Genomic DNA, 26,448 nt, shown 5'->3' with positions numbered 1-26,448 from the left:
TGGTCACCTCAGGAACAGTCATTGATTGAAAGAGTAGATACTCTTACAAAATTTGCCACTGATTTTTAGTCTTTTTTTTTTAGGCAAAGTGCAGTGAGTTTAGTAAAGCAAAACAGAAGATTTATATGAGTGAACACAAATCAGGGCTAAACTTGAAGAGGAAAAGCAAGAGCTGGGTGGGGAGAGGGTGCAGAGTTGCCAGGAATTTTGTTTCAAAAATATCAGTGGGGTAAAATATCACCACTGGCCAAATTTATGGTAAAGATGAAAGAGGGCACCCAGACTTAGTTTTTCCTAATAAAAATGAATTTGGACTTCCTTTCAGAGTCTTCCCCTAGCCATGTATCTTCATCTGATTTCCTGAAATTATTATAATTATGCAAGAAAGAAATAGTATAATGAAAGCTGTTCAAATAATCAATAATATTAGATATAACTTGCAGTTATTGATCACTTATGTGTGTATCAGACACAGTCCAAAATGCTTGATACACACTAACTCATTTAATCTTCACAAACCACCCTATGGTATAAATCCTCATTTTACAGATGGGAATGCTAAAGTCATTTGACAAGGTCTCAATTGTGTTGTGGTAGAGCTTTGAACAGTTCGATTCCAAAGCTTGTGCTCTTAAACATGATACTTGGAAGGTTGTCATTCTTTGTAGATAGAAATGGTGAAATAGTATACCTGATTTTAAAAAAAAATGAAAAATTAGCTCACAGAACAGAAAATCCAGTGCCCTCCTCCCCAAAAAATTCACTGGCAGTTAGGGAAACAATTTAAAAAAAAGCAATTATGATTTGTCATTTTACACCCATCAGACTGATAAAAATTTTAAATACTGATAACTTCCTGACAAGGATCAGGGATATATATTAAAACTGGAAGTGCATATGCATATAGCCTGTGAACCTAGCGATCCCCATTTTTGGGATTCAATTTCATACAAATTAAAGCACTGTTGAAAAGAGCTTATGTTATAATGACATTTATTGCAGTGTTTTTGTAGTGGCAAAAAATAAATTAAAACTCTGGAAAATAAATGAATACCCATCACAAGGGTAGATGACTGGATGCATTATTATGTGCATCCACATGGAATATTATGGAGCCTATAAAGCTGATGAGTTTGAGTTAGACCAGAGGGCTTAAGGGGTCTCATAAGGTTCTGTTGAATGAGAAATGCCAGATAAGCAGTAATCCTAAGATCCCATTCATTAAAAACAGTGACACCCCCCTCCACAAAAAAACACAAAAACCCTTGCACATAGAGAAGTTTGTACATAAGCATGTGCATGTATATATATAATTTAAATATCTGATTTAATATATAATATCTGATTTTCACAGCATAGAGAAACAGATGGAGAAATATATACAAGGTTGTTACATGAACAGTGTTTATGGGATTGCTGATGTAAAGGGAGGAGGGCAAGCAAAAAAGAGCAGGAAAAAAAACTGAAAAAGATTCATCTATATTATTATAGTTACACAGTTCTACAGTGTTATATTTAAAAATAATATTTTAACAGATATAACTAAATAATACTTTTAAAGATCAGAAAGCAGCAGGTGGTGAATATGATCATATCTGAAACCATACACTTTGACTGGACAAATCTCCCCACCTTCTTCCTGTGGTCTGCATTTGCCAGAGTTCAGCCTTTTGTTTCCCCCTCCATTGACATGTCTAATGGAAACCAAAGACCCCAGAGCTCTAACGCCATGGACCTGTTTGGGTGGTTCACAAGAATCAGCGAGAGTTCAAGTGATGCAGCACAACCCATCTCCAAGTAAGGGAGGGATGCAAAGACAAAACCATTGAGTTCTCTTTATTGAAAGGGACAGCAGACTGGGAGTGACAGAGTATCTGCAAGTCTTTGGCCATTTCAGTTTTTATGAATCACATCAAAATAGAACCACCCATATCTTCTTGCAACATAATGCATCATGTTTTATAGATTTAAAGAGAGAAGCAACTCGTAAATACTTATTTTGCTGAGTGCAATAATGCCCCACTTTTACATGACTTTTGTATGCATAGTTTTGAATGTGGGGATCCCCTGAAACACCCAGACTGCTTCTCAGTAATTGAATGAGGGAAGATAGACAGTTTAGTCTTGAGTGGGAATGAAGTAATCCACTCCAACAGTTAAGCCCAAACTAAAGAATAAAAGAGAAGACTTTCAGTTAATAGGACGGTGACATTTCATAATCCAAACCACACTTGGCACTATATGTAAACGGTCACTGCTGTGTCATCTGAAGGTTGTTTGTCTCAGTGGACTCATGGTTGGTGGAGACACTGGAGGGGGTTGAGTTCTTCCTGTGGATCTCCTAATGATTTCCTGTCCCAGGCTGACCCAATAGGTGTCAGAACAGATAAAGATACATATGTTATCTATTGTTGGTGAACAGTGATTTTAAAAAAAAAGAATCAGTAATCTACTATTGGAATAAGACTTGTACTTTCAGCCATCCTAGACTTCAGTTCTGATTGGCTTTAATATCATTGATTCATAGTTATTGGCTAGATAACTATGTCAATACACAGAATGCTATTGCCCCTGAGGGTAGTATCAGTTCAGTTTTAGATATTTTTGTAGAAAGCATAGATTCATAAAAGGAGAAATTCACATATTTAATAGGTGGGACCATGTGAAATGATACCTTTTTTTTAAAATTCAATAATCTTGGCACTGTCACTTTAAAAGTACCCAACAGTTTTTCATGAGACATCTTGTAAATAATACAGTCCCCTATTGAATAATTTTTTTTGTTGTTTTTGTTTTGTTCTATGGTGCTGGGGATAGAACCTAGGACTTCATGCATGTCAGGAAGGTATCCTACTCCTGAACTACACCGCAGCCTGATTAATTTTTTTTTAAGCTGGCAGGTTTCTGATTGTTATGATGCATTTTAATAGATACATATTTCTTTATATGTTTTTGGGAAAAGCCAACAGAGACTTTATGTGACTCATTTTCTATCTTATGCATTGTATTTCTGGGCTCAGAGTTTATTAGGACTGGTGCTTAAAAAATAATAACTTTATTGAGATACAATTTACTTACCACACAGTTAACCTGTTTCAAAGGTACAATTGAATGATTTGTAGTGTATTCACAGAATTAAGCATCCATCACCATGATCAATTTTAGAGAATTTTCATCACCTCTTAAAAGAAAAGGAAAAAGCCTATTAGCAGCCACTCATTCCCCCACTTCACCTCCACTCCAGCTCTAGGCCACCAATGAACTTTCTACCTGTATAGATTTGTGTATTCTGGACTTTTCATATAAATGGAATCACTCAATAAGTAACCTTTTGTGACTGGCTTCCTTCACTTAGCATTATGTTTTCAAGGTTCATCTGTGTTGCAGCATGTATTAGTAATTCCTTTTTGCTGACAAATACTTCATTGTAGAGACTACATTTTGTTTATCCATTCATCAGTTGATGGGTATTTGGCTTGTTTTCACTTCCCAGCCCCACTTTTTGATGTTTATGAATAATGCTGCTATGAACATTTTTGTGCAATTTTTTTATATGAAGGTCTGTTTTTTTAGTGACTCCCCTGCCTTTTTAAATAACAGTGACATCACAGCTATATAGAACTCCCACATATTCCTCCTGCTTAGCACCCTTTCTTTAGGCCCATGAAGTGTCTGAATTGCAGGCAAGACAGCTAAGATCCAGAGGGGAAATGTGACTTCCCTGGAACACATAGCTAGGAAGTGGAGTGGGGCCCTGCATCCAGGTCTCTTGCTCCCAACTTCAGTTCTTTACCAACCAATATGAAAGGCTGAAGGCCAGAGAAGACCTAAAGCACACAATGCACAGATTCATAAAGCCTTGCAGGCTTTTTCTGTTTGTTCTTTCTTCTGTTTTGTCACTCACAACAGTGTGGTCTGATCTGAAAATGAAAAAAGAATATAAGAGTTAGAAGATTCCTTAGACATTTTCTAGTCTCATCACCTGGTTATACGGGTGAGGAAACTGAGGCACAGAGAAGTGATCCAACTTAACACCCAAGATCACACTTTTACTGACGGAGCAGGAACTGGTACTCTTGTCTCTCTATTCCTCGTCCCTGTCCTTGTGTGTTTTCCTGGGTGAGCATTTGTTACCTGGGAGCTATGTGAAGGGAGTTGCAGTCATTCTGTGTCTTTTCTTTAATAGAATCCTGTCACAGGGCTGCTGTCAGCCAGCCATGAGCAGAAGGATGCCTGGGTGCGGGACAACATCTACAGCATCCTGGCTGTGTGGGGACTGGGCATGGCCTACCGCAAGAATGCCGACCGCGATGAGGACAAGGCCAAGGCCTATGAGTTGGAACAGGTAATGGTGACTGACAGTCATCTCTTGACTGTTCAGCATCTTTTACTTGAACTAGAAAACCAAGGAGGAATTAGCTGTGTGTGCAGAACAGTTGTGTAGGTCTCTCTTCCATTTCTGCTATACAGTATTTTGGAGAGGCATTTAGATGGTCTCTACCTCACATTTGTCTTTCTGTTTGAGATATTTTTTTCCTCTCCATAAAATAATGACAACATCAAAAATCACACCAGATAGGAAATGAAAGCATTCAAATTTCTAACCCCAGAGTGTTGATTTGCCTAACTAGTTATATGTCTCTCACACATTTTATCAATTTTATACATATTTATATATAAGACATCATTATAAACTAAATGTGATTGTTTCTAAAAAGTCAGCACATCAGAGCTGTACATGGAATGTGTACATTCCAAAGTGTATATTCTTCAGGGTAGCCACATTGAAAAAATATTTATCCAAACATTATTGCCACTGTTTAAAACATTTTTGAAACTTCCCTTAAACCTTAAAATTAACTTTCTAGTTCGAGTCACTCCAGGAAAGCAGTTATTTATTCATGGTCACCTTTATTTTCACACCAAATTGGTATTGTACAATTTTTGTGCCTATTATTCACCATACGCACAATGAAGTCCTTTTTTTGTTCTGCAAAATCAGAACCCAAAATACTCACCAAAGCAAAGATTTACCATCAGGGAGTTTGGAAGAAAATATTCTGTCCTTGAGCATATGAGGTATTTTCCAAATATTTTGATAACATTGAGGTAAGGAGCATTGAAATATAAAAGTGTAATTCTTTAAGCATGAGAGCCTTTGGGATTTATTTCTTTATTTCTTTATTTTTGTGTTGGTTTTTTTTTTTTTTTTTTTTTTTTTTGGATACCCAGGATTGAACGGCTCAGGGACACTTGGCCACTGAGCCACATCCCCAGCCCTATTTGTATTTTATTTAGAGACAGGTTCTCACTGAGGTACTTAGTGCCTCGCGAAGTTACTGAGGCTGGTTTTGAACTTGCAATCCTCCTGCTTCAGCTTCCCAAAGCCACTGGGTTTACAGGTATGCGCCACCACGCTTGGTAGAATTTATCTTTATAAAGATACTTTTGTACATGTACATGGGAGTTGAACCCTTGTACATGCTAAGCACACACTATACCACTGAGCTGCATCCCCAGCCCTAGGATTTGTCTTTGATTCATACATTTCTGGATGACCCTCACAGCCAGTGGATTGTCAGGTCTGGAAAGAATTCTTCCAGCCCAGTGGGTGCTTATTTATAGCAACCAAAGTGGACACGAGTGGCAGGCAGCATGAGGGAAGCTTTGAGAGCCCTGGGGAAACTAAGAAAGGAAGCTTATCCATGGGATCAAGGCTTATATTTGGTCAGACATGCTGAGTGTAAGGTGATGAAATCACTCAATTTTGGGGGTAAGGCAAGTTTTAAAATTTGGATACCGCAATCTTGAATGGTCCTCCAAAAAGAAGGATGAGATTTACATAAGTGAATCATTCATTTATTAATAGAACAATTTGATGTGAATGTCTTACAAATCTCCTGTCACCCTTTGAGACAAAACCAAATTAAAGCAGTATCCAATCCCCCCTCCTCTCTTCCCTTCTCCTCCCTCCCTCCATCCCCCTCGCCCCATACACAAAAACACACACACACTTTCTCTCCCTCTCCTACCTGGACTGGGTTAAGGTTTACTGGATTTGTTGCTCCTTGACTAACAATAGAAAGACACAAACAGTTCAAGTCTTTTACTATTTGATGAATGTGGTTAATGACATCTCCCTTGATTATAGAAAAGAACACAGTGATCTTCCAGTGATACTCAACAGGGACACTACTGCATTTTGGGTTCATTGTGTGAGTGTCTCATGCATTGTGGGACATTTAGGGACTCTGGTCCCTACTCACTAAATGCCAGTATCCCCCACCTTTGTCATGATGATTAAAATACCTCTGCCTCACATTTCTAGATACTTTCCTACTTCCTGGGAGATGGCAGTTATCACTCCCAGTTGGGAACCACTGTGCCTCTGCCTAATGGAAAATAACTTTTCTTTATGGGGGTGGGAGAGTCAGTTGACAAATGTTTATGCTATATACACTGTAGGAAATGTTAGTTATGATACTGCTAAATTTACCTCATAATTATAAGATAACATTTTATGCCTCAATAGAGTTCACAATACAAATTAAGATTATATTCTAGAATCCTAGGATTTAGAGGCAGAAGTTTATTGACAATTAACTTTTGGACCCTTTCACTATATCTTCCTCCTACAAATCATATATGTTCTGTAAGAGAGGATATTTTCATGCCCCTAAGTGGAAAACACCTTTCCTTTAGGCTACTTTGGCCTACAAAATACCCGCTGCCCAGCCACTCATGAAGTAGTTGTATAGTGTTCTTAGCAGACCATGTTCAGACTAGTCTTTTTTTTTAGTACTGGGGATTGAACAGACTAGTCTTTAAATGGGCTGAATTGTGGAGAAGATGGGAGGCAGCATAATGTACTGGATAAGAGCTCAAACTCTGGCTTCTGAATGCCTGAGCTCTGTCCTTGCTCTTACCCCTTGCCAGCTGGAAGACTTGAACAATATTACATCAGCTCTCTTGACCTCAGGCCCCTCTTCTACAAAGTGGGGTAATAATGCTACCCACCTCATAAGGCTGGGGCAAGAATTCAAGATAATCTAAATAAAGTGTTTTAAACAATGCCTGGATGTAGTATCTAATTGATTAACGTATCATTACTATTATTATTTATAATGATGATAATCGCAATTGGTTGCAATACATCATTAAGAAACATTGGCTACCACTCAAATTTTATAAGAACTTTACTCAATAGTCCAGTAATGGTGTCACAAATGGTTCTTTTGGCGAAATATCATTATTTTTGGACAGGCATGGTAGACTTAATTTATCTGTAATATAACAAAAATAAATTACTGAGAAATGTGACATAAAACTCCCAGGCACCAGAGTTATAAAAATTCAGTTTCTAAAATGTCATTGAAGTGTCACTGAATTGAACAGCTGGAAGATTCCATCTGATCCAACCCTTTTATTTGAGATAGGTCACTTTGTCAGAATTATTTTTTCTTTGTGATAGAGAAATGGCAGTAATGTGACCAGTCGGAATACTCATATGCGTGTATGCCTTTTCAGGGAAGTCGCTGGGCAGCACTGGCTAACCAGCCACATGGGAGGCAAGGAGGTGGTTTTCCAGAAGCAAGGAAGTCAGGCCTGGTTACTGACAACACTTTTATTTCCACAGAACGTGGTGAAGCTAATGCGAGGTCTACTCCAGTGCATGATGAGACAGGTAGGTGGGATGTGCAGATGTGCTCGCAAAGCATCTGAGTAGGCATTTTGTGTCATTTTTAATTGTGACAATTAACTTACTTGGTGTGCTTTGAACTTTTCTTCTCAAGAGGAAGAGAAATTTAAAATATTTCTCTTATTTTCTCTTTTTAAAATTATCTTCAATAATTTTATTATACTGCAAAACCATGGTCTCACAGAACATGTTTCTGAGAATCTCTTCTAAATAATTACATGTTTAAAAGGAGAACATTCATTTCAGAAAATTAAGAAAATATATATATTTTTTACTTTTTTTTATTTTTTACAGACTGCATTTTGATGCATTATACACAAATCGGGTGCATCATTTCATTTCTGTGGTTGTACATGATGTAGATTCATACCATTCATGTAATCATACATGTACACAGGGTAATGATGTCTGTCTCAGTCCACCATTTTTCATATGCCCCCTCATTTTCTTCTACATAATCTAAAGTTCCTCCATTCTTCTCTCACTCCCTACCCCCCACCCCCATTATCATGCTAAGTGAAATAAGCCAATCCCAAAATACTAAAGGTCAAAAATATATTTTTTAAGAAGCCACTCCTAAACTGGGTATGGTGATGCATGCCTGTGATCCCAGCTACTCGGGAAGCTGAAGCAGGAGGATCACAAGTTCAAAGCCAGCCTCAGCAACTTAGTAAGACCCTGTCTCAAAATAAAAAAATAAAAATAAAAAGATCTGAATGTGGCTCACTGATAGAGCACCCCTTGGTTCAATCCCCAGTGCAGGAGAGAAAAAACAAAACTGTTAGAAAGCTATGTGCTCTTGTTTATTCTATCAAGTTTGTAAAGGATATGCTTTTATTTGAGATGAAGTGTTTGAGTTTTTAAAACTTAGCATTACTATTTTCTGGTATTTTAAGTGAGGAGTAAATGAAACAATTGGTTGAGCATGTACTTTATACAGAACATTATGCTAGAATCTGCACAGATTCAAAGATAAATGTAATCCAGTCCCCAGTCCTCAGTCAGTATGTTCAAAGACATTAGGAAACACGAAGTTGAAATTTTAAACAGTTCTTCTTTCCCTTTCTGCCTCCTTGAGTACCTACTGTGTGCCACAGCTGGGATTCTGTAGGCAAGGAATCCTTTGGTGCAACCCTGATCTCTGCAGAAATTGTTATAACCCCTTGGGCTGGAAAGTTTCCCATGAATGGACTGGAAGAGTCCCCAGCACAGTCCCTATGTGTACTGCACACTAACAGCTGCCTCCCACCCCTCTGGCTTCCAGAGGTAGCAGATAAGAGGCTTAACTCCAGCTGATTGGTCCTGTGTGACCTTTGCCAGCCATGAACCTGTGTAGTTATGTGGAGCCAGCTTGCCTTCTCCCTTAGGTGGACAAAGTGGAGAAGTTCAAACACACTCAGAGTACCAAAGACAGCCTGCACGCCAAGTACAACACCGCCACCTGCAGTACCGTGGTGGGTGATGACCAGTGGGGTCACCTCCAGGTGGATGCCACTTCCCTCTTCCTCCTGTTCCTGTCCCAGATGACTGCCTCAGGTGAGTCAGGGCCATTTAAGCCCATTATTCAGAAAGTGACAATCCAGAAAGAGAGGAGGAGGGGGTAATGTTGGTCTGTTTTGCTACTACAACAGAATACCTGAGACTCAGAAGTTTAAAACACAGAGAAATTTTCTCACGGTTCTGAGAGCGGAGAAGTCCAAGATCAAGGCACTGACGGGTTCAGTTGTCTGGTGAGGGCTGCTTCCTCTGAAGGGAAGGAATGCTGTCCTCGCGTGGCAGAAGGCAGAAGGACAAGAGAACTGAATGCTGTGTGAAGCTTGTTTTTAAGAGTTGAATCCCACTCATGAAGAAGGAGCCCTCATGGCCTAATCATCTGTAGGCTCTCCCTCAATACCAGTAGATCAGCAGCACTGAATTGCTGAAGGGACACATTCAATCCATAGCAGTCAGTATTTTAAATAAGCAGTTTATGCAAAGGAAAAGCATGCTCTATGATAACACATGCAGTTGTGTTTATGATAGGGCAGGGAATGTGGGGACCTGGTCTGTGACCTGCAGATAGGACAGTCTGCCTCTTCCCAGGCGCTTGCCAATGAGGGCTATTGAGCCAACTCTTAGCTTGTTGCTGTGGAACCCTCAGCTTCCATCCTGTCCTTCTCCTAGTTCCTGGAGCAACCTAGGGCAGTTCAAATGCCTGCAGACAGTCTCATGCCTGCTCTTAGACGTTTTTCTTCCAGGATTAGCACCCTGTGCCTTCAGCTCTCCCTCTCACCACCTTGATCACCCTTTTCTAAGATACATCCTCCTTTATCTAAGTTACTTTTGAACAACAGCATTCCCTCCACTCTGTGGTGTCCCCAGAGTGGGCTGAACAGCCTATAGCACCTATGCTGTGAGGAGGCCTGCAACTTGTTGATGGTGTACGTTGTTCCTCTTGAGCCAGAGCCACTGGCTTTTATGGCAGGTGAGACACCAGGCCTCAGAGCTCCAGGCTGCAGCTGGTTTTCATATACTAAACAGCCACCCTCCCATAGGAGCATCCACTAAGGATGCTTCCCAGGTTGGACCAGCTGTGTCTCAGAGTCCTCATCTCCAGTCCAGTAAACTGACATGCCTGAGGCTCCCAGTTTTTTCAGACTGCAAGTGTGAAACTTGAAAAAAAATCCCATAAATCAGCAAGTAATATTGTTATAGCTTTGTGAATAAAGCACACACTGATAAAAAGGACTTTTTTGTTATGGAAGTTAATATGAGCTCACTATAAATATTTCAGAAAATGTGGCAAAATACAAAGAAAAAATTACACTGCCATTTTTCATTTAGATATGTCTCTTCCACGTCTTTTTTCTATGCATTTTTATATATTAAGTGCCATATTATATACATAGTCATTTTATTACCTAAAAAGAGTTTAATGCCCATTTATAGCATTATACTTCATAAAGAATTGCCCCCATAATCTTACAAACTCTTCACAAACATTATTTTAGTAACTTTATCAGCATTAAATATAATTAAATTATTCCCTTATTTGTTTGGGTATTACAACTAATGTTGCAATATCAACTTTAATCCATCTCTATTTCTTCTGAAGATGTCATTCAAAGGCTACTCATATGTATTGCCATTTCGTTTTCAGTCACTAGTTCTTTAATCTAGCTTGCTAGTTAAACTTCTCATTGATATAAGAGCACACATCTTATGGTATCCATATGTGCTTAAAGAATTCCTACTTAAAAATATGTGTATTTACTATAATTGACTACATTTAAAGGGCTAAACAAAAACCAGTTTTCTTGGTCCCTGCCTATTCTGGTGAGAAAGGCAGCTGCCCCAGCAGGTCCTGACAGCTGGGCTTCCCAGAGGAGGAAGGGCCTCTGGGGGTTCTACTTGCCTTATCTGCCTGCCATTGGGGAAAAGTTTGCGTCCTTTCCTTTGACTCACTCAAGGATAAGGACAGTGCACCTGATTGTTCTGGGTTCCAATCCTTGCTTTGTTGTGACCTTTTCTGAACAAATCCAACTTGTACCAGAGGGCCCATACCTTCTCTTTCAATTCTTTCTCCTCAGTAGAAATACACACAAATGGAGTCATTATTTCCTTCCTTCTTTCTTTCTTTCCTACCCTCTTCTCACTCCTCCCTCCCTCTCTTCCCTCCTTCCTCTTTCTGAGATTAACTGTATGACTTACCTCAGACTTAATTTTTGATGCCATAATAAGAAAAATGAAAATGAGAGTACAAGGATTTGTTTCATAGTATGATACATGTAATTTGTAACCGGCCACTCTCTTCACAACATAACTTCAGCAAGGCATCATGGCACTTGCCTGTAATCCCAGCAACTCGGGAGGCTGAGGCAGGAGGATCACAAGTTCAAGGCCAGTCTCAGTAACTTAGCAAGGGTCTAAGCAACTTAGTGACAGAGACCATGTCTCAAAATAAAAAGTAAAAAGGGCTGGCGATGTAGCTCAGTGTGAAAGTGCCCCTGGGTTAAATCCTTAGTACCAAAAAACAAACAAACAAACAAAAAACACAACAACATCATAATATTATTTTTTTTCTTTACTAGGCTTACGTATTATTTTCACCCTTGATGAGGTGGCCTTCATACAGAATCTTGTTTTTTACATAGAAGCTGCATATAAAGTTGCTGTAAGTATCAATGCTGGTAGCTACCTTTTTCAGGTATGCCAGATTAAGAAAGAAAAAAAAAAACCTAGAATTCTTTGAGAGACAGACTGTTTGGGGCTAAGCAAAAGACTAGAGCTGTGAGATTGTGCCACTTCCACATGTAAAGTGTGCATTTTTCTGAGATACAGTTGTGGGCTTTTTTTTTCCTTTCTTTCTTGGAATGCTCCACATTCTTTGCCTGAATCCATTATGTTTATCTTAAATAAGACCCTAAAATGTCCCATGGGATATGTATAGGCCAGACTGAGTCAGGCTGTAGAGGTGGCAGCATTGGTGCCTTATTGGAAGCTGGGGTGCCATGGGGATCACCCCAGCTGGTCCACAGGTGGAGGGGCCTGAGCTGGGACATAAACATTTATAAAGTCCACGTCCTCCAGGTTCTGTCTGGCTTCGAAGTTGGAGCCTGACGCACTTCTAGACCACAACTGAACTGTGCAGAGCAGTTGCAGCAGTAAGGAAAGGCAGGTTGGTTCAAAAAAAAAAAAAAAAGTCACCATGGCTTAAGGAATGGTCAGCACACTTTTTCTGCAAAAGACAGACTTTGTAAGCCCTGCAGCTTATGTTGTGGCTCCTCAGCTCTGCCTTTGTAGCATGAAAGAAGCATAGACATATGTACACAAATAAGCATGACTGTGTCCAAAATAAACTTTACAAAAATAGGTGACAAGATTTGGTTCAAGGGCTGTAGTTCACTGTACCTAGGTCAAAAGCAGCGATTCCCATTAAAGGACAATCTTCCTCTCACTGGGAACACTGAACAGTGTCTAAGGATATTTTTTGGTAGTCACACCTGGAGGAGAGGGTGCCACTGGCATCTAATGGGTAGAGGAGTCCAGGGATGTTTCAAAACATCCTACAGTGCTCAGGACAGCCCCCTATGACACAATTATCTGGTCAAAATGTCATCAGTAGCAGAGTTGATGAACCCTGGTCTAAAGAACCTTGAGAAACTTTTGCGGAAAGATAGGCCTTTAGTTGGACCTTACGCAATGAGCAGTGTTTAGATACACAGAAGGGAGGAGAAAGGGCATTTGGGTGTGGGAATAGCATGAGTGGTCAATAGCACAGATGAAGGAACAGACTGAGTGGGGGGCAGGGAGCAGGTGTGCTTCAGGAAGAGAGTGCAGAGTAAAGGAGCAGACTTAGGGTGAAAATTAACATTGGAAAATAGTAGAAAATAAGGTCAACGTATGGGCATGAAGGAGGCAGAGGCCAGATCGAGGAAGGTATGGCCATGCAGAAAGAAAGATGGATGATATCCACTAAGGAAGACATAATTTGTCATTTTAGACTCTGAAGTTGGGGAGAGGGATGTGAACTGATCCAAGAATTCTTTGAGGATGAGCACATGCTGTGCAATTGAAGTAAAAATGGGTTGGAGCAAAGGGAGACCCAGACAAGAAGAATAGTGAAGAAAAGGCGCCCAGGCCTAGCTACAAGGCCTGCTCATAGGGCAGGGTCTAAAGTTGCTTTAGTGTGTCCAAATTTCAGTGTTTATATTTTGCAGATAATCCTCTTTGGAGATCGAAAAATACTTACAGTTTGGCATTGATCCTGTTCTTGTTGGATTATAATCTTTCAATAGTGCCCGTAGCATTTCAAAAGAGCATCCAGTACTTAGGTCTTTAAATGCCAAGTATGCATCACTGAAATTAGGTACACAAGTATGAAGTCCTCTGTGTGACAGAGTGTTCTGAGCCAATTCACATTAATTATTTTTTAAACACCGTGTCTGTTCAGTGATCTGTGCCTCACTTTTGACCTTGGCTCCAGTCACTTGCTGAGGTTTTTGCCCAAGAGGTAATGCTAAAAATAAGTCTTAAATTATTTTAAATGGGTTTGTTGGCTTCAACTAATTATAACCCATGCTTCAGAGTTTCTTTATTCCATCTTACAATTTAATATAAGTTCAAAGGCATTGACTAAATAGAAGGGCAGCACTTTATTCGATCTTAAGGTAAATAAAATACTTTGCTCTCTACAAATCAAGAGGTTTTTTTTAATATAAACTAATACGTTTTAGAAATAAGAAATTTGAGAGTGCTTTGGCATGTACTTTTGTTCCACTTGAGTATTTCTTCTAATATCTTGCACAGAGGTCACATGAACTGAAATTGAGGAGGACCAGAGTGTGAGTATATAAAGCCATGAAGTTGGGAGCCTTTGAGAAGCCACACTCATGTTTCATTGTGCCTGCAGTGACATAAAGGAATCATTTTCCATAGCATGTCTCATATACCTCCCTCTCCCCCTCTGATGACTACTTTTTTCTCCCCCAGGATTATGGAATGTGGGAGCGTGGTGATAAGACTAATCAGGGCATTCCAGAACTGAATGCAAGCTCTGTGGGAATGGCCAAGGTGACAGTTCCTCTTGTTTGTTCTTTCTTCTGGGTGTTTTCATTGCTTTGCTTGGGTCCTTCATTAAGAGTTTGAATTTAATCTGATTAGCACATTTTTCAAAAGTCCACCACAAGTATGTGAAATTCAAGAGGCACATGTACCCCAGCCAATTGAATTACAGGTCAAGAAAGTAGGTTTCCTGTGCTGAAATCTGCATGTGGCAAAAAAATAAGTGTGCTCCATCCTTGTTGTCTATTGTGATCACCCATGGGTCAAAGCTCTTGATCCTGTTTTAAGAAGCTGCATGCATAATGTCGAGTCTTCCTTTCTGGTTAATAGAGAAGGTTGAAAATTATGAGCACTTTGTAGGTCGAGCTCAAAGTTCAAATCCACAAGATCAGGCAAGTGACAATAACAAATGAAACTGATCATATCAGAAGACATTGGGAGGAGAGGGGAAACTTTCCCTAAAAGTATTTCAATTCAAACCCATTTAGAAAATACTCTTGGAACCAAATGAAGTGCACCTGTTGGGCAGATTCTGTCTGTGGGCCACCAATTTGAATCTCATGCTGTAGACATTTCAGCATGCCTCCTTCCCTCCCTCTTTCTCAAGACCAAAGTAGATTTTTTTGGACAGAGTGAAAGCTCCAGAGACAGAATTTTAAAAGCAACAATAAATATGCTTTGTTAAGAAAACACACTTAGGCCTAAAAGAATTAACTTTCTGAAGTGCCAGATGTACTAATGGTAGAAGTTAACTACTAAAATAGGTGAAAGAGAAGCCAATCATTAATCTTGTCCCCCCCAACACACAACTGCATGTGATGATATGAACTTGTTAACATTTCAGTTTATGGTAGAATGCTAATTTCATTTTAGGAAATGTTTTCCTATTTTCTCTTTCTTGTTTCTGAATGAGCAACAACATATAGGTAAGCTCTGATCCACTGCAAATGAGCATAGAACATGACCAGAGGACTCCTTAGCTGGATTTTAAAAATGTGTTTCATGGCCTTTGGGAAAAGGTCATGTGTGCTAGATTGCTTATGAAAAAGGACTCTCAGATATTGGAATGTGTGTGTATTAATATTTTTTCACATGTCAATGGACCTTTATTTTACTCATTTATTTATATGCAGTGCTCAGAATCGAACCCAATACCTCACACATGCTAGGCAAGCGCTCTACCACTGAGCTACAACTCCAGCCCGTGTGTGTGTATTAGAAAAAAAAAGTAATTTATACCTGTGTTTGTAGGCAGCACTTGAGGCAATTGATGAACTGGACCTTTTTGGAGCCCACGGAGGACGCAAGTCAGTGATCCATGTCCTGCCTGATGAGGTTGAGCACTGCCAGGTAACAGCTCAATCTCCTGCACTCTATAAAGTAGTGAAGAAGAATCATGGAGAAGACCTGAGCTCTTATTCAGATTCCCCACCTTTCTAGCTTTCTGGTACTTGACTTCTTTGAGCTTCAGTTTCCTCATCCATACAGTAAGCATGCTGGGACCCTCCCCTCCTGCCTCAAAAGATAACTATAATGATCAGAGTAATCAACGTAAACAGTTTGTCCAAACATAGTACTATAGCCATATAGTACTATGCAGACATAAGACATGAATGCTGTATATATGGAGTCAACAATCAAAGCAGGCTTCTTTTGCTGAAGGCAAAATCTGTTATATATATTTTGAGAATGTAAATGGTTTTCTCAGGTTTATTTCACAATGCCCCCCAAATTGACTAGTAAAGACTAGTTCACTTGGTGGGACGGAATGAGTAGTGGAAGAGAAATGAGACAAGAGACATGGCAATTAATAGAACTTTCCTGAAATATAGATCAGAAAAAGGAGTCTTTGATATAGACTGGAGGACTCCACTAAGCAGACAGGAAATTATCAGTTGCTAGTCAATCCACAAACTCTCAGTGAGGGCCCACTGTGTGGTAGGGCTAAAGTGAGTCAGAAACATGAAGACTTATAGATGGGGAACTTTTGGTGGGAGTTTGTGTTTGGAACAGAGAAAGCTTAGGGAGAACTGACTACAGTCATGCACTGTGTATTTATATGTGTATAGTAGGTTTGTATAAATAAGGTCTGTGTTATTCAAACAATGACAAAATCATCTAATTTTGTTTTCCTTAGAATGTATCCTTGTCATTAAGTAACTCATGACCATAATTAAAGAACCATGTCCAGGGATCAATTGACTATAGAAAATAAAGCTTTAGGGACTGGGGATGTGGCTCAGTGGTAGACTGCTTGCCTTGTCTGCATGAGGCCCTCACTTCAACTCCCAGAAGTTAAAAAAAAAGTGAAAATAAAGCTTTATTTCAAAGAAGCAGAAGGGTTCCATCCATCTTTGCCCCCTCTTCCACTTCACTCCATTTTTCTCCCATTAAGGACTACTAGGAATCAGATACTTCTAGGATATACTTTAATGGAGACACATTGGTGTGTTCTTTTATAGATGTGTAGTCTAGTGGAAAAGCCTGAACTTTGTAGCCAATAAGGTCTGGGTTAGAATCCTAGCTTAGTCACCTGTTGGCTGTGTACCATTGGGCATGAGTTTCTGTATCTCACAGTCTCAGAGTTCTCATGTGTGAATTGAACATAATACCCTTATTCTTTTTCTCATGGCAGATTTAAGGAGCTTGTGTTTGTAGAGATCTAGCCCGTGTCTGCATATGTTAGATCTCAGCGTTAGTTCTTTTTGCTTCCCAATGTTACCTTGTAATTTCAACTATCTTCTAAGTTGACAGCACCTAATCTAGCCATGTTATAGTTGACATCATATTATAGTGCCTCAAAGTAACTGGAAAGATTCTAGGACCAGACTCATTCTGTTGTTTACCATTTTGCCTGAGCATTCATGAAATCTTCTGGATTTGACTCCTTCTTTAAGCAATTTCTGGGTCACCCAGTCCAACTAGTCCCATTCTACCTTCTGATTGCAATTTTCATAGCCAGGACACCTTAACCTGTGGACACAGGTAGCCCTGTGTTCCTCCCCAGCATGCCCTAGAAGCCTGGCTAACTCAACAGAAGGCATGGAAGGAAGGGAGTCAAGTAGTTCCCACTACAGGCTCCAGGCTGTACTGCGCTCTCCCCAACCCTCTACTTGTCCTCTAAGAAACAGGAAGTGTTTGCTGGGCAGGCAAGTTGGCCAGCAGGTGCCATGTTGGTAGGACAAAACTCTACTCCATATTGGCAAACTCATTTGAATGTTGTCTTGGGGCTAAGGTCATGGTCTCTAGATACTGTGTCTATAAGTGCTTCTCCAGGTTAAACCACCTTTTTGTTTTTCATTTAGTCTATTCTGTTCTCCATGCTGCCAAGAGCATCGACATCTAAAGAGATTGACGCTGGACTTCTTTCCATTATTTCTTTCCCGGCCTTTGCAGTGGAAGATGTGAACCTTGTGAATGTGACCAAAAATGAAATTATTTCTAAGCTCCAGGTAGGCATTGGTTACACTTGTGCTCCTCTGCCCTGTGTTAAATACCACTTTCACATGATGACATGGAATAGCTCATTTGTGAGGTAAATGGTTTGTTTTATTTAAGTGGACTCATGTAGTACCCAAAGCTGAGTCTACAGGTAAGAAAACAAAGTCTCAGAGTGATTAAGTGCCTTAGTTCTCTTCATAAGTAGTAGAACTTGCACTCAAGCAGGCACTTTTGTCTTTAGTATTTTTTATTTTATTTGTTCTTTTTAGTTATATTATACATGACAGTAGAATGTATCTTGACATATCATACATTCATGGAGTATAATTTCCCATTCTTGTGGTTGTACATGATATGGAGTTACACTGGTCGTGTATTCATATATGAACATAGGAGAGTTATGTCCGTTTTATTCTAGTGTCTTTCCTGTTCTCATCCCCCCTTACCCCCACTCCCTTCCCTTCATCCCCCTTTGTCTAATCCAGAGATTGCCTATACTTCTCTCCCCGTCCCTTATTGTATGTTAGCATCCATATATTAGAGAGAACATTCAGCCTTTGGTTTTTTGGAATTGGCTTATTTCACTTAGTATGAGAGTCTCCAGTTCCACTTATTTACCAGCAAATGCCATAATTTCATTCTTCTTTATGGCTGAGTAATATTCCATTGTGTATAAAAACCACGTTTTCTTCATCCATTCATCTGTTGAAGGGCACCTAGGTTGGTTCCATAGCTTAGCTGTTGTGAATTGAGCTCAAGCAAGCACTTTGGAACCCTAGTTCCTACCACCACCATACTTCTAAAACAGGGCTACTTAACCTTTTAGACATAACAGACATACTCTTTTGAGAATCTCTCAAAAGCTCTAGAGTCACCACTAGAAAAAAAAATGCATCTCTCCCAATATCCTTAAACTTGACTCACAATATCAGGGAACTTGGCAATTCTAGAGTTAAATTCAGGTTTTAAAAAAAAAAAAGTTCTGTTCTGCAGAGAAATGCAGTAACTATGACATATTACTCTAAACTGAGACTGTTATTAAATACTTCACCCAACTGAAATTATCAGTAAAATTACCCAAGAATATGTTTCTTAAGCTTAAATCTGCATGTTGATTCTCCCACTTAGATTCAGAAAAATATGGAAACAAAGGTATTAAAAGGTCTCCAATCCTATTCCCAAAAGAAAGCAACTATAGTGGGCAGGTTCAGTGGAGAGAAAGGAATCTCGTGACATATTTGAAGCAGGAAGGGAGCTAATGCAGGGAATGAAGTGCCTGCTAGAGGAGTGGGTTCTGGGCTGAACCCCCTGGGACAACTCCCAGGACCCCATGGAGCTCGCTGCTCCAGGCCTCCAGGAGCAGTGCTAGAGCAGATCTGCTACAAAGGCCCCACACGCTGGAGAAACTGGAAAATGGGCACCCAAAGCTGCCATCCAGGGATTGGGGGGTCAGATGAAGAGTGCTGCACTTACCCTGCTTTCTGGACACCCAGGAAGCTAGAGAGGAAGCCTGGAGCCTGCAGCAGGAAAACCAGCAGTCACACTCCTAAGTGTAGCAAGCCCTCCCTCCCTCCCTGCCAAACCTTGTGACCACATCTGATGGCAGAGCCAACTGCAAGGGGTCTGAGGAGTGTCATTATGGCTTCCCAATCTTTCAAGCAGGAACTAGCCAATCCAAGTTAACTGCCTTGGTGGCTTCTCCAAATAGCTTCTCCCTTTGCATCTTTGTGTGACACAGTAATCAGAATGAAAGAATGGTCACTCACTGAACTTTTAGTAATTACTGTCACAGCCCCAGTACTCCAGTGGAATATTTCAGCATTCCTTTCCAAGTACTGATCAAGCCTGAATTTACTTTGCTTACTACTTAAAAAATAAGCCTTTATACTAATAGCAGAGAGCACTTGAGGCACATTTTGTTAGTAAGAGATTCATGGGCAAGAGGGTAAAGAACTGTCTTGAATTAAAATAAAAAGGCAAAGAAATTCTTGTGATTTCATCAAATGTATTTTATTTCTTTACCTCACTAGGGGCGTTATGGATGCTGTCGCTTCCTTCGAGATGGTTATAAAACCCCAAGAGAGGTTGTATTTAAATATTGTTTCTTACAGTTCTTTAACTGCTTCATATCTAACTTGCCAGCATGTTGTTCTCCATCTATTGATTATAATTATATGTTGAAATATTGGAAAGGGAAGAATTAATTTTGGAGTCAGCAAGCCTGAAGTTAGGTAGTAGAATAGTAAGACCATCAAGAGGACAGCAAGCTTGTAGTTTAAAGTCAGCTTATAGACAAGGACAAACAGTTCTGTGGCTCACACAGTTTTTTTTTTTTTTAAAGACCATCCATGGCCTCTTCCTTGGGTTTCTTTGTCACAGTGAGTAATATAATGATATAAATAAAACAGATTGTCTGCCAAGCATTGCGATAGGGAAATTGCTATTTATTGGTTTGATAGGATGCTATAGTGTAATAGCCTACCAAGGAGTCTTGTGTATATTTCTGATTTACTTTCTGAAATTTTATCATGGAAAACTATCCAAAATAGCATCTCCCCATTATAGTAGGCTCCTAATAATACCACCCTGAAAGCCACACTGAATCAGACAAGCAAGGGAAACCCAGTGAGATATGATAGTAATGTGTATATGATCTGACATCATCTTTAAGAAACTTTATGTATGTGGCTAGGCATGGTGACACATGCCTGTAGTCTCAGCAATTCCGGAGGCTGAGACAAAAGGAACACAAGTTCAAGGCCAGCTTCAGCAATTTAGCGAGACTTTGTCTCAGATTTTTTCTTCTAGATTATTTTAAAAGAGTGAGGATGTAGCTCAGTGGTAAAGCACACTGGATTCAATCCCAAATATCAAAGGAAAACAAGTTTTATGTATTTGATTCCAGGACCCAAACCGACTGCATTATGACCCTGCCGAACTCAAGCTCTTTGAAAACATTGAATGTGAGTGGCCTGTGTTCTGGACTTACTTCATCTTAGATGGAATCTTCAATGGTGATGCTGTTCAGGTGAGAATATACCAGGTGTTGTGCTGATAATAAATCTTTTCACCCTACTTTCATGCTAATTATTAATAGAACATAGGTTATGCAAGAATTTAAGTCATTGTTCTAGTTGTCTGTTGTTGCTTAACAATCTCCCAGCACTTTGTGAATTAAAACAACTCATTTATTTGCTCATGATTCTGCAATTTGCCAGGACCATTAGTAACAGATTGTCTCTGCTTCTCCTCCAGCTAGGATGGTTCCATGGGCCTAAAGGATCTGCTTCTAAGATGCCCTCACTCATGCTGCTGATGAATTGATCCTGGTTGTTAAATGATGCTAGGAACTCAGCTGGGCTGTTCTCCTCCACATGGCTAGCTTGAGCTTCTCCCAGCATTGAAGTCTCTAGGCCATTAGACTTTTTACAATGATGGTTGCCTTTCCCGCAGAATGCAAAAGCATAGGCTGCCAAGCTTTCTTAAGCCATAGGTCTGGAACTGGCTGAATGTTATTCTCATCACATTCTATCAGTTAAACAGCCATCCCATACTCAAGGAGGACACTAGACAGAGACATGGGTACTAGTGGGTACTAGTAAGCATGGTTTCTGTCTGTCCCAGACTGGTTTTATTGTTCCTGTTCTTTCCAGATCAGCCGGTGGTTTTGCTGTCATTTGCTCAAATTTAGCTCGAGTTTTGCTACCATTAGCTCTTATTTAATGTACCAGCCTAACTGGCCTCCCAGTCTCCAGCCTTACTCCCTGTTGCTTCTATTCTCTGTACCCAAACCAGAGTGATCTCATTAAAAGACAAATTAGATTATGCTGCTGCCTTGCTTAAAAGCTTTGGATGGCTTTCTGATTTCTTTGGGAATGAAGTCTAACTAAGCTCTTTATGTGTTTTCTTGGGTCCTGTTTCCACCACTGTAGCCTGACTTCTTTCTGCTTACTGCCTTCCTTGAGTTTTGTGACCAATACACTGAAATCCTTCTCAGTCCTTATAGCAGGCCAGGCTCACTTGCCACTCTTCTCAAAGACCTAGGACATAGTTTCTGCCTGCAACTGACCCCACTCCTTCACTCAGTTCATTGTGGGCTTTTTCAGAAAGCCTTCTTTTACCCTAAAAACTGGTTTGGGCACCCCTTTTCCACACCCCACGGCACTTACAGCAGCACAGGTCACACTGAATTTAACCTCCCACTTCCCTATCAAAGGACCTTAGCAGAGGCAGTCTCTATTCAATTCACTGATATGTTCCCTGGGCCTCATACTTAGTAAGTGCTCAGTAAGTACTGGTTAATGCAGCAGTCATTTGTTCAAGACATATTTCTTTGACTTCTACTTGGCACCAGGTGCTGTGCTGAGCCTTGAGCATACTTTGTTGAACAGAGCAGATTTGTACTCTTGAAGTTTACTTGAAGCCCTGCTGACTCCGATACTTTGCTGTCTTCTCAGCCTGTTGGTTTGGAGAAAGAGATGAGCAATCTCAGATGCATTTTAGGTATTGAAAGCTCCCCTGCTCAGGAATTCAAAGCAGTAAGCTTGTGAAATGTTGTTCCCTCCTTGTTGATTCTTACTCTTCCAGATTAATGATTGTCTTGGGTCTTATGTCTTCTTTTCATCCCAGTATTGAAAGATCTCAAAGGGATTGACTTTGAATTTCAGCTATGAATAGACTTAACAATTATGGGCCGGTGGGGGACAGGGAGAGAAGACAAAATGACTGTGCTTGGTATTTTGTTTTGTAAGCCTCACAGAGTCTACCACCCTACACACCTATGCTGCCTTTTCTACTTGTTGACACTTGTAAAATGATACATTTGTGATCATGCTTTGCCATTCATAAATATAAAATGAAAAGAAAACTAGATCTGGAAGTCGGGCTCTCCAGAGAAGAAATGTTAAATATCTGAGTGGCTGATTCTTTTTTTTTTTTTTTCTTCTCTTTGCAGTACTTGGGATTAAACCCAGGCATGCTCTACCACTAAGCTACATCTCCAGCCCTTTCTATTTTTTATTTTATTTTTATTTAGGGTCCCACTAAATTACTGAGTCTGTCCTTGAACTTGCATTTTCTTGCCTTAGCCTCCCGACAGGCATGCACCCTCATACCTAGCACTAAATTTAAATATATGAGAAGTTAAGAGTCAAATATTTAAATGATGAATTAAAGACAGATGTGAGTACTGTGGGAATTCTGAGGAAGAAAGAACTAGTTCATGATGGGCTCTTCTGTTCCTTTCCCCACAAGCTCCATAGGTGGGACTGAGCTTAGACATGCTCAAGGGAGGAATAAGCAGTCAGCAGGAGTCCCTCTAGTGCTCCTGGAACAGAACTCATTTGTGTATTTCTTTGCCCTGTGTCTGACTTCTAATCTTTTTATTGCCAAGAGAACTGTTTTTCTAAGTTGCATTGCTATTGCAGCATTAATCACTTGACATTTTTCATACTGAGGGCAAGGTCTTCTTTTCCAGGTCCAAGAGTACCGAGAGGCCCTGGAGGGAATATTGATCAGAGGCAAGGATGGGATCCACTTGGTGCCAGAACTCTATTCCATCCCACCTGACAAGGTAACCCGGTGGCACAAAGCCCTTTGTACTGCTCATCTAGAACTAAACTGGTTGGTGCCTGGCCATTTCATATTCTTCATCCCACTTTCAGGCCTAATGGGCACTTTTTCTGTAGGAGAAGTGGTTTCTAAAGCCTCATCACAAGGAATTACAACTTTGGGAAACATGTGGAATGTGTTTGACCTTGAGTGTCCTAGGGAGGCAGCAGTTAAAGACCCTCAGAACATACCTGCCCTCTCTGGACCCCAGGCAGAAGGAATGCTGCGGAGCACAAAACACTTTTGTGCACCATGTTCCTATACATTGCCGTAGAGGAAGAAACCTGTCATGGGGGATAATTGAGACTCTCCTCCTTTGATTCAAGGGGTTCCCAAGCTAGAGTTTGAGTAATTGTCAGTTATAAGCCTGTCTACATCAGGAAGAGAGAAACTGTCCATTTCTAAGGAGATAACTGAAGATGGTTTTGTTCTATCCAGTTTTCTAAATTGGGTCTTATTGGACCTCTGTATAGCTCAGTGGGAGGATTTCCCTGTTAAGCATCTCATGTTTATAAGAAAAGAACTCTCCATCAAGGCCATTCATCCCTACCATACTCCTGGTACCTTAAAGCTTCCTTATTGCATTTGCAGAATAAAAGAACTTCCAAAAGCTGGGTCTTCTCAAGATCCTGAGGGATCCAGCAGAAGCCTGTCCTGCATCAGCTTGGGTTTAGGTGTTCTGAGGTTGAATCAGGCCACACCACATGGCCAGGGGACTTGCAGTGACCTTGGAAACAATCTGCCTCAGTTCAGAGAGGTTTTGGAACCTGTCAAAGCTCAGGCAGTACTGGGCTCTGCCCTGGGAGCAGATCCCACGTTCAAGGCCTCCCCACAAGCCCACACTGCCTCCTAATGAGTGATACATTTTCACCTAATAGAAATATCTACATAGTGGCTGCTATCGCTGAATTTCCAAAAAGCAGTGGTACAGTGGACTTCACTTTACTTTTGCATAGAAAATATATTTTAAAGGAATATGAGACTTGATCCTTAAAGCAGAAAAGTATCACTGTGTATTACTTTAGGTCTTATTTTATCTAGAAGGAACTATTAAGTGTTAGATAATTGAACCAATTAAAACAAGGAGAAAATAAAAGAAAGGAGTTTCTGTGAGAGTAGAATGTTGCACTGCTAGGCGCATTTAATTCTTTTACACCAATAACGGCCCATCTGACTTGCTGGTTCCCTAGTGGATTTGCTGGTTGGCACCTTGAAGTGGCTGTATCCTTCTAGTGGTCTCACTCAACCCCACCAGTCTGGACCCATGGCCCAGCACTCCAGAATGTTGAAGTTCCACCTCATTCCAGCATGAACACACAGCTTATATCATCCAAGCTCTCTCAGGACTAATTTTGTTCCAGAGTTAAGTGCAAGACTTTGGACAAGAATTGTTCTTCCCTCACTGTACAGATCAGGTTGTGGAGCATGCTAGGACTCTGTTTTGTTTTTGTTTTTGTTTTTGTTTTTTTTTGGTACTGGGGATTGAACCCAGGGGCACTTAACCACTGAGCCACATCCCTAGCCCTTTTTATTTTTTATTTTGAGACAGGGTCCTGCTAAGTTGCTTAGGGCTTCACTAAATTGCTGAGGCTGATCTTGAACTCAGGATCTTCCCACCTCAGCCTCCCAAGTTGGGGATTACAGGCATGTGCCATCGTGCCCAGCTAGGGACTGTTTTGTAAGTGTTAAAAACTTGGATTTCCTGCAAATATATTCATTTTACTACGTGTGCTGTGGATGTGATGGTAGAGCTAGGTCACTTTCCAGCAGCTACATGTTCCTATCCCCTGTTCAGGTTGCTCCTTTTCGTATACTGAGGCATTGGCAAACTAAAATTAGCAATGGGAGGTAATTTGGAACTTGGAAGCAGAGAAAGGGAAAAACAAATCATCTCAGGGGTATTTTACCTGTTTTGTGGTAGAGAATAACCATCCCCATTCTACCGAAACACACATTTCAGTGACCATAGTAAATGGTAGGTGTTATAAGCTGTATTTTGCTTTGTTTCTTTTTTTTTTTTTTTGGTACTGGAGTATGAACCCAGGGGTACTTTAATCACTGAGCTACGTCCCCAGAACTTTATATTTTTTATTTTGCAACAGGGTCTTGCTAAGTTGCTGAGGCTAGCCTCAAACTTGCAATCCTCCTGCCTCAGCCTCCCCAGTCACTGGGATTACAGGTGTGCACCACATCTGGCCTGCACTTCACTTTCTGATGAACAGCACTAGCTGCACGTTGTAAAAAGTACTCTGCAGCTCTCTCTTTTCTAAGTTCCACACTGATCTTTCAGTTTCTACTTATCATTACAACATCCTCCTGTATTCAGCACATTTATGCTTGTGCGCTAGACACCTGTCTTGGACACTGTTTTACCTTAACTACATTTTGTATTAACTGCTTGCAAATGACAACTAGGAAGGTTCCTCAGTTACATCAGTAATATGTAGAGACCACTGGGAGGGATTTCTGGAGACAGGACTACCACAGGCCCATATGGCACCTTTGTGCAAATTGGAAAAAGCCTGGGGCCAGAGTGGCACGCAGCTTGGTTTCATCCTCACTCATCTCAGCCGGCGTACTTATGCAGGACACTGCCAGCCACAGGGTCCCCTTTTGGACAGCTGGGAACTAATGAAAATGCCCCCAGCAAATGTGTAGAGAGCAGCTGCTTATGCCAGGTGCCAGGCTAAGGAATGGAGTACCAACGTGGTTACCGCACCAGTGCTGTCTCTGTGAGGTGCTGGCTAATGGGGCCAGAGGAGCTAGGTCCAGAGATGGAGGCTGTACAGGAGATCACAGGCATGGTGCATCTGAGTGCCTGCAAGCAGTTCAGAAGGGCCAGAGTGAATGGCAAGAGGGACCCTCCATGTGCAGGTAGGAGCTGGCCATGGGAAGAGGGCAGAGAAGGACTACCTTTTGGGCCAGACACCTTATCTCTTTTCTGTTCTTTGCATTCTAGATCTTTGCAGTCTTTCTTAGTATTGCTTAAATTTCAAATAGCTTTTATATACTAATTGTAAAAGTAGCCCTGTACACTACAAAATATCCAGGATTCTGTAAAGAAAGAAGAAAATATTTATCTCTAATCCTACTACTGTAAGATAACATTTTAGAGAAACTCCTTCTATGCTATTATCCTATTTGATGATTTGATT

At 40.4% G+C, this 26,448-nt stretch overlaps 1 protein-coding gene across 4 annotated transcripts in view; it reads left to right on the top strand.

The window, feature by feature from the left end:
* The window catches only part of Phka2 (phosphorylase kinase regulatory subunit alpha 2), a 72,686-nt gene that overhangs the window by 14,825 nt on the left and 31,413 nt on the right, over positions 1-26,448 (top strand). For all 4 annotated transcript variants that reach the window (XM_047536449.1, XM_047536451.1, XM_047536450.1 and 1 more), the window contains exons 2-11: positions 4,187-4,345; positions 7,637-7,684; positions 9,067-9,235; positions 11,770-11,852; positions 14,171-14,251; positions 15,494-15,592; positions 17,548-17,694; positions 19,714-19,767; positions 20,589-20,711; positions 23,160-23,255. In XM_047536449.1, coding sequence (XP_047392405.1) covers positions 4,187-4,345; positions 7,637-7,684; positions 9,067-9,235; positions 11,770-11,852; positions 14,171-14,251; positions 15,494-15,592; positions 17,548-17,694; positions 19,714-19,767; positions 20,589-20,711; positions 23,160-23,255 — 1,059 coding nt within the window. The remainder of the gene's footprint in view (positions 1-4,186; positions 4,346-7,636; positions 7,685-9,066; positions 9,236-11,769; positions 11,853-14,170; positions 14,252-15,493; positions 15,593-17,547; positions 17,695-19,713; positions 19,768-20,588; positions 20,712-23,159; positions 23,256-26,448) is intronic.

This window comes from Sciurus carolinensis, chromosome X (genome assembly GCF_902686445.1).
Source record: "Sciurus carolinensis chromosome X, mSciCar1.2, whole genome shotgun sequence".
NCBI lineage: Eukaryota > Metazoa > Chordata > Mammalia > Rodentia > Sciuridae > Sciurus > Sciurus carolinensis.
This window is presented reverse-complemented; position numbering and strand designations above follow the sequence as displayed.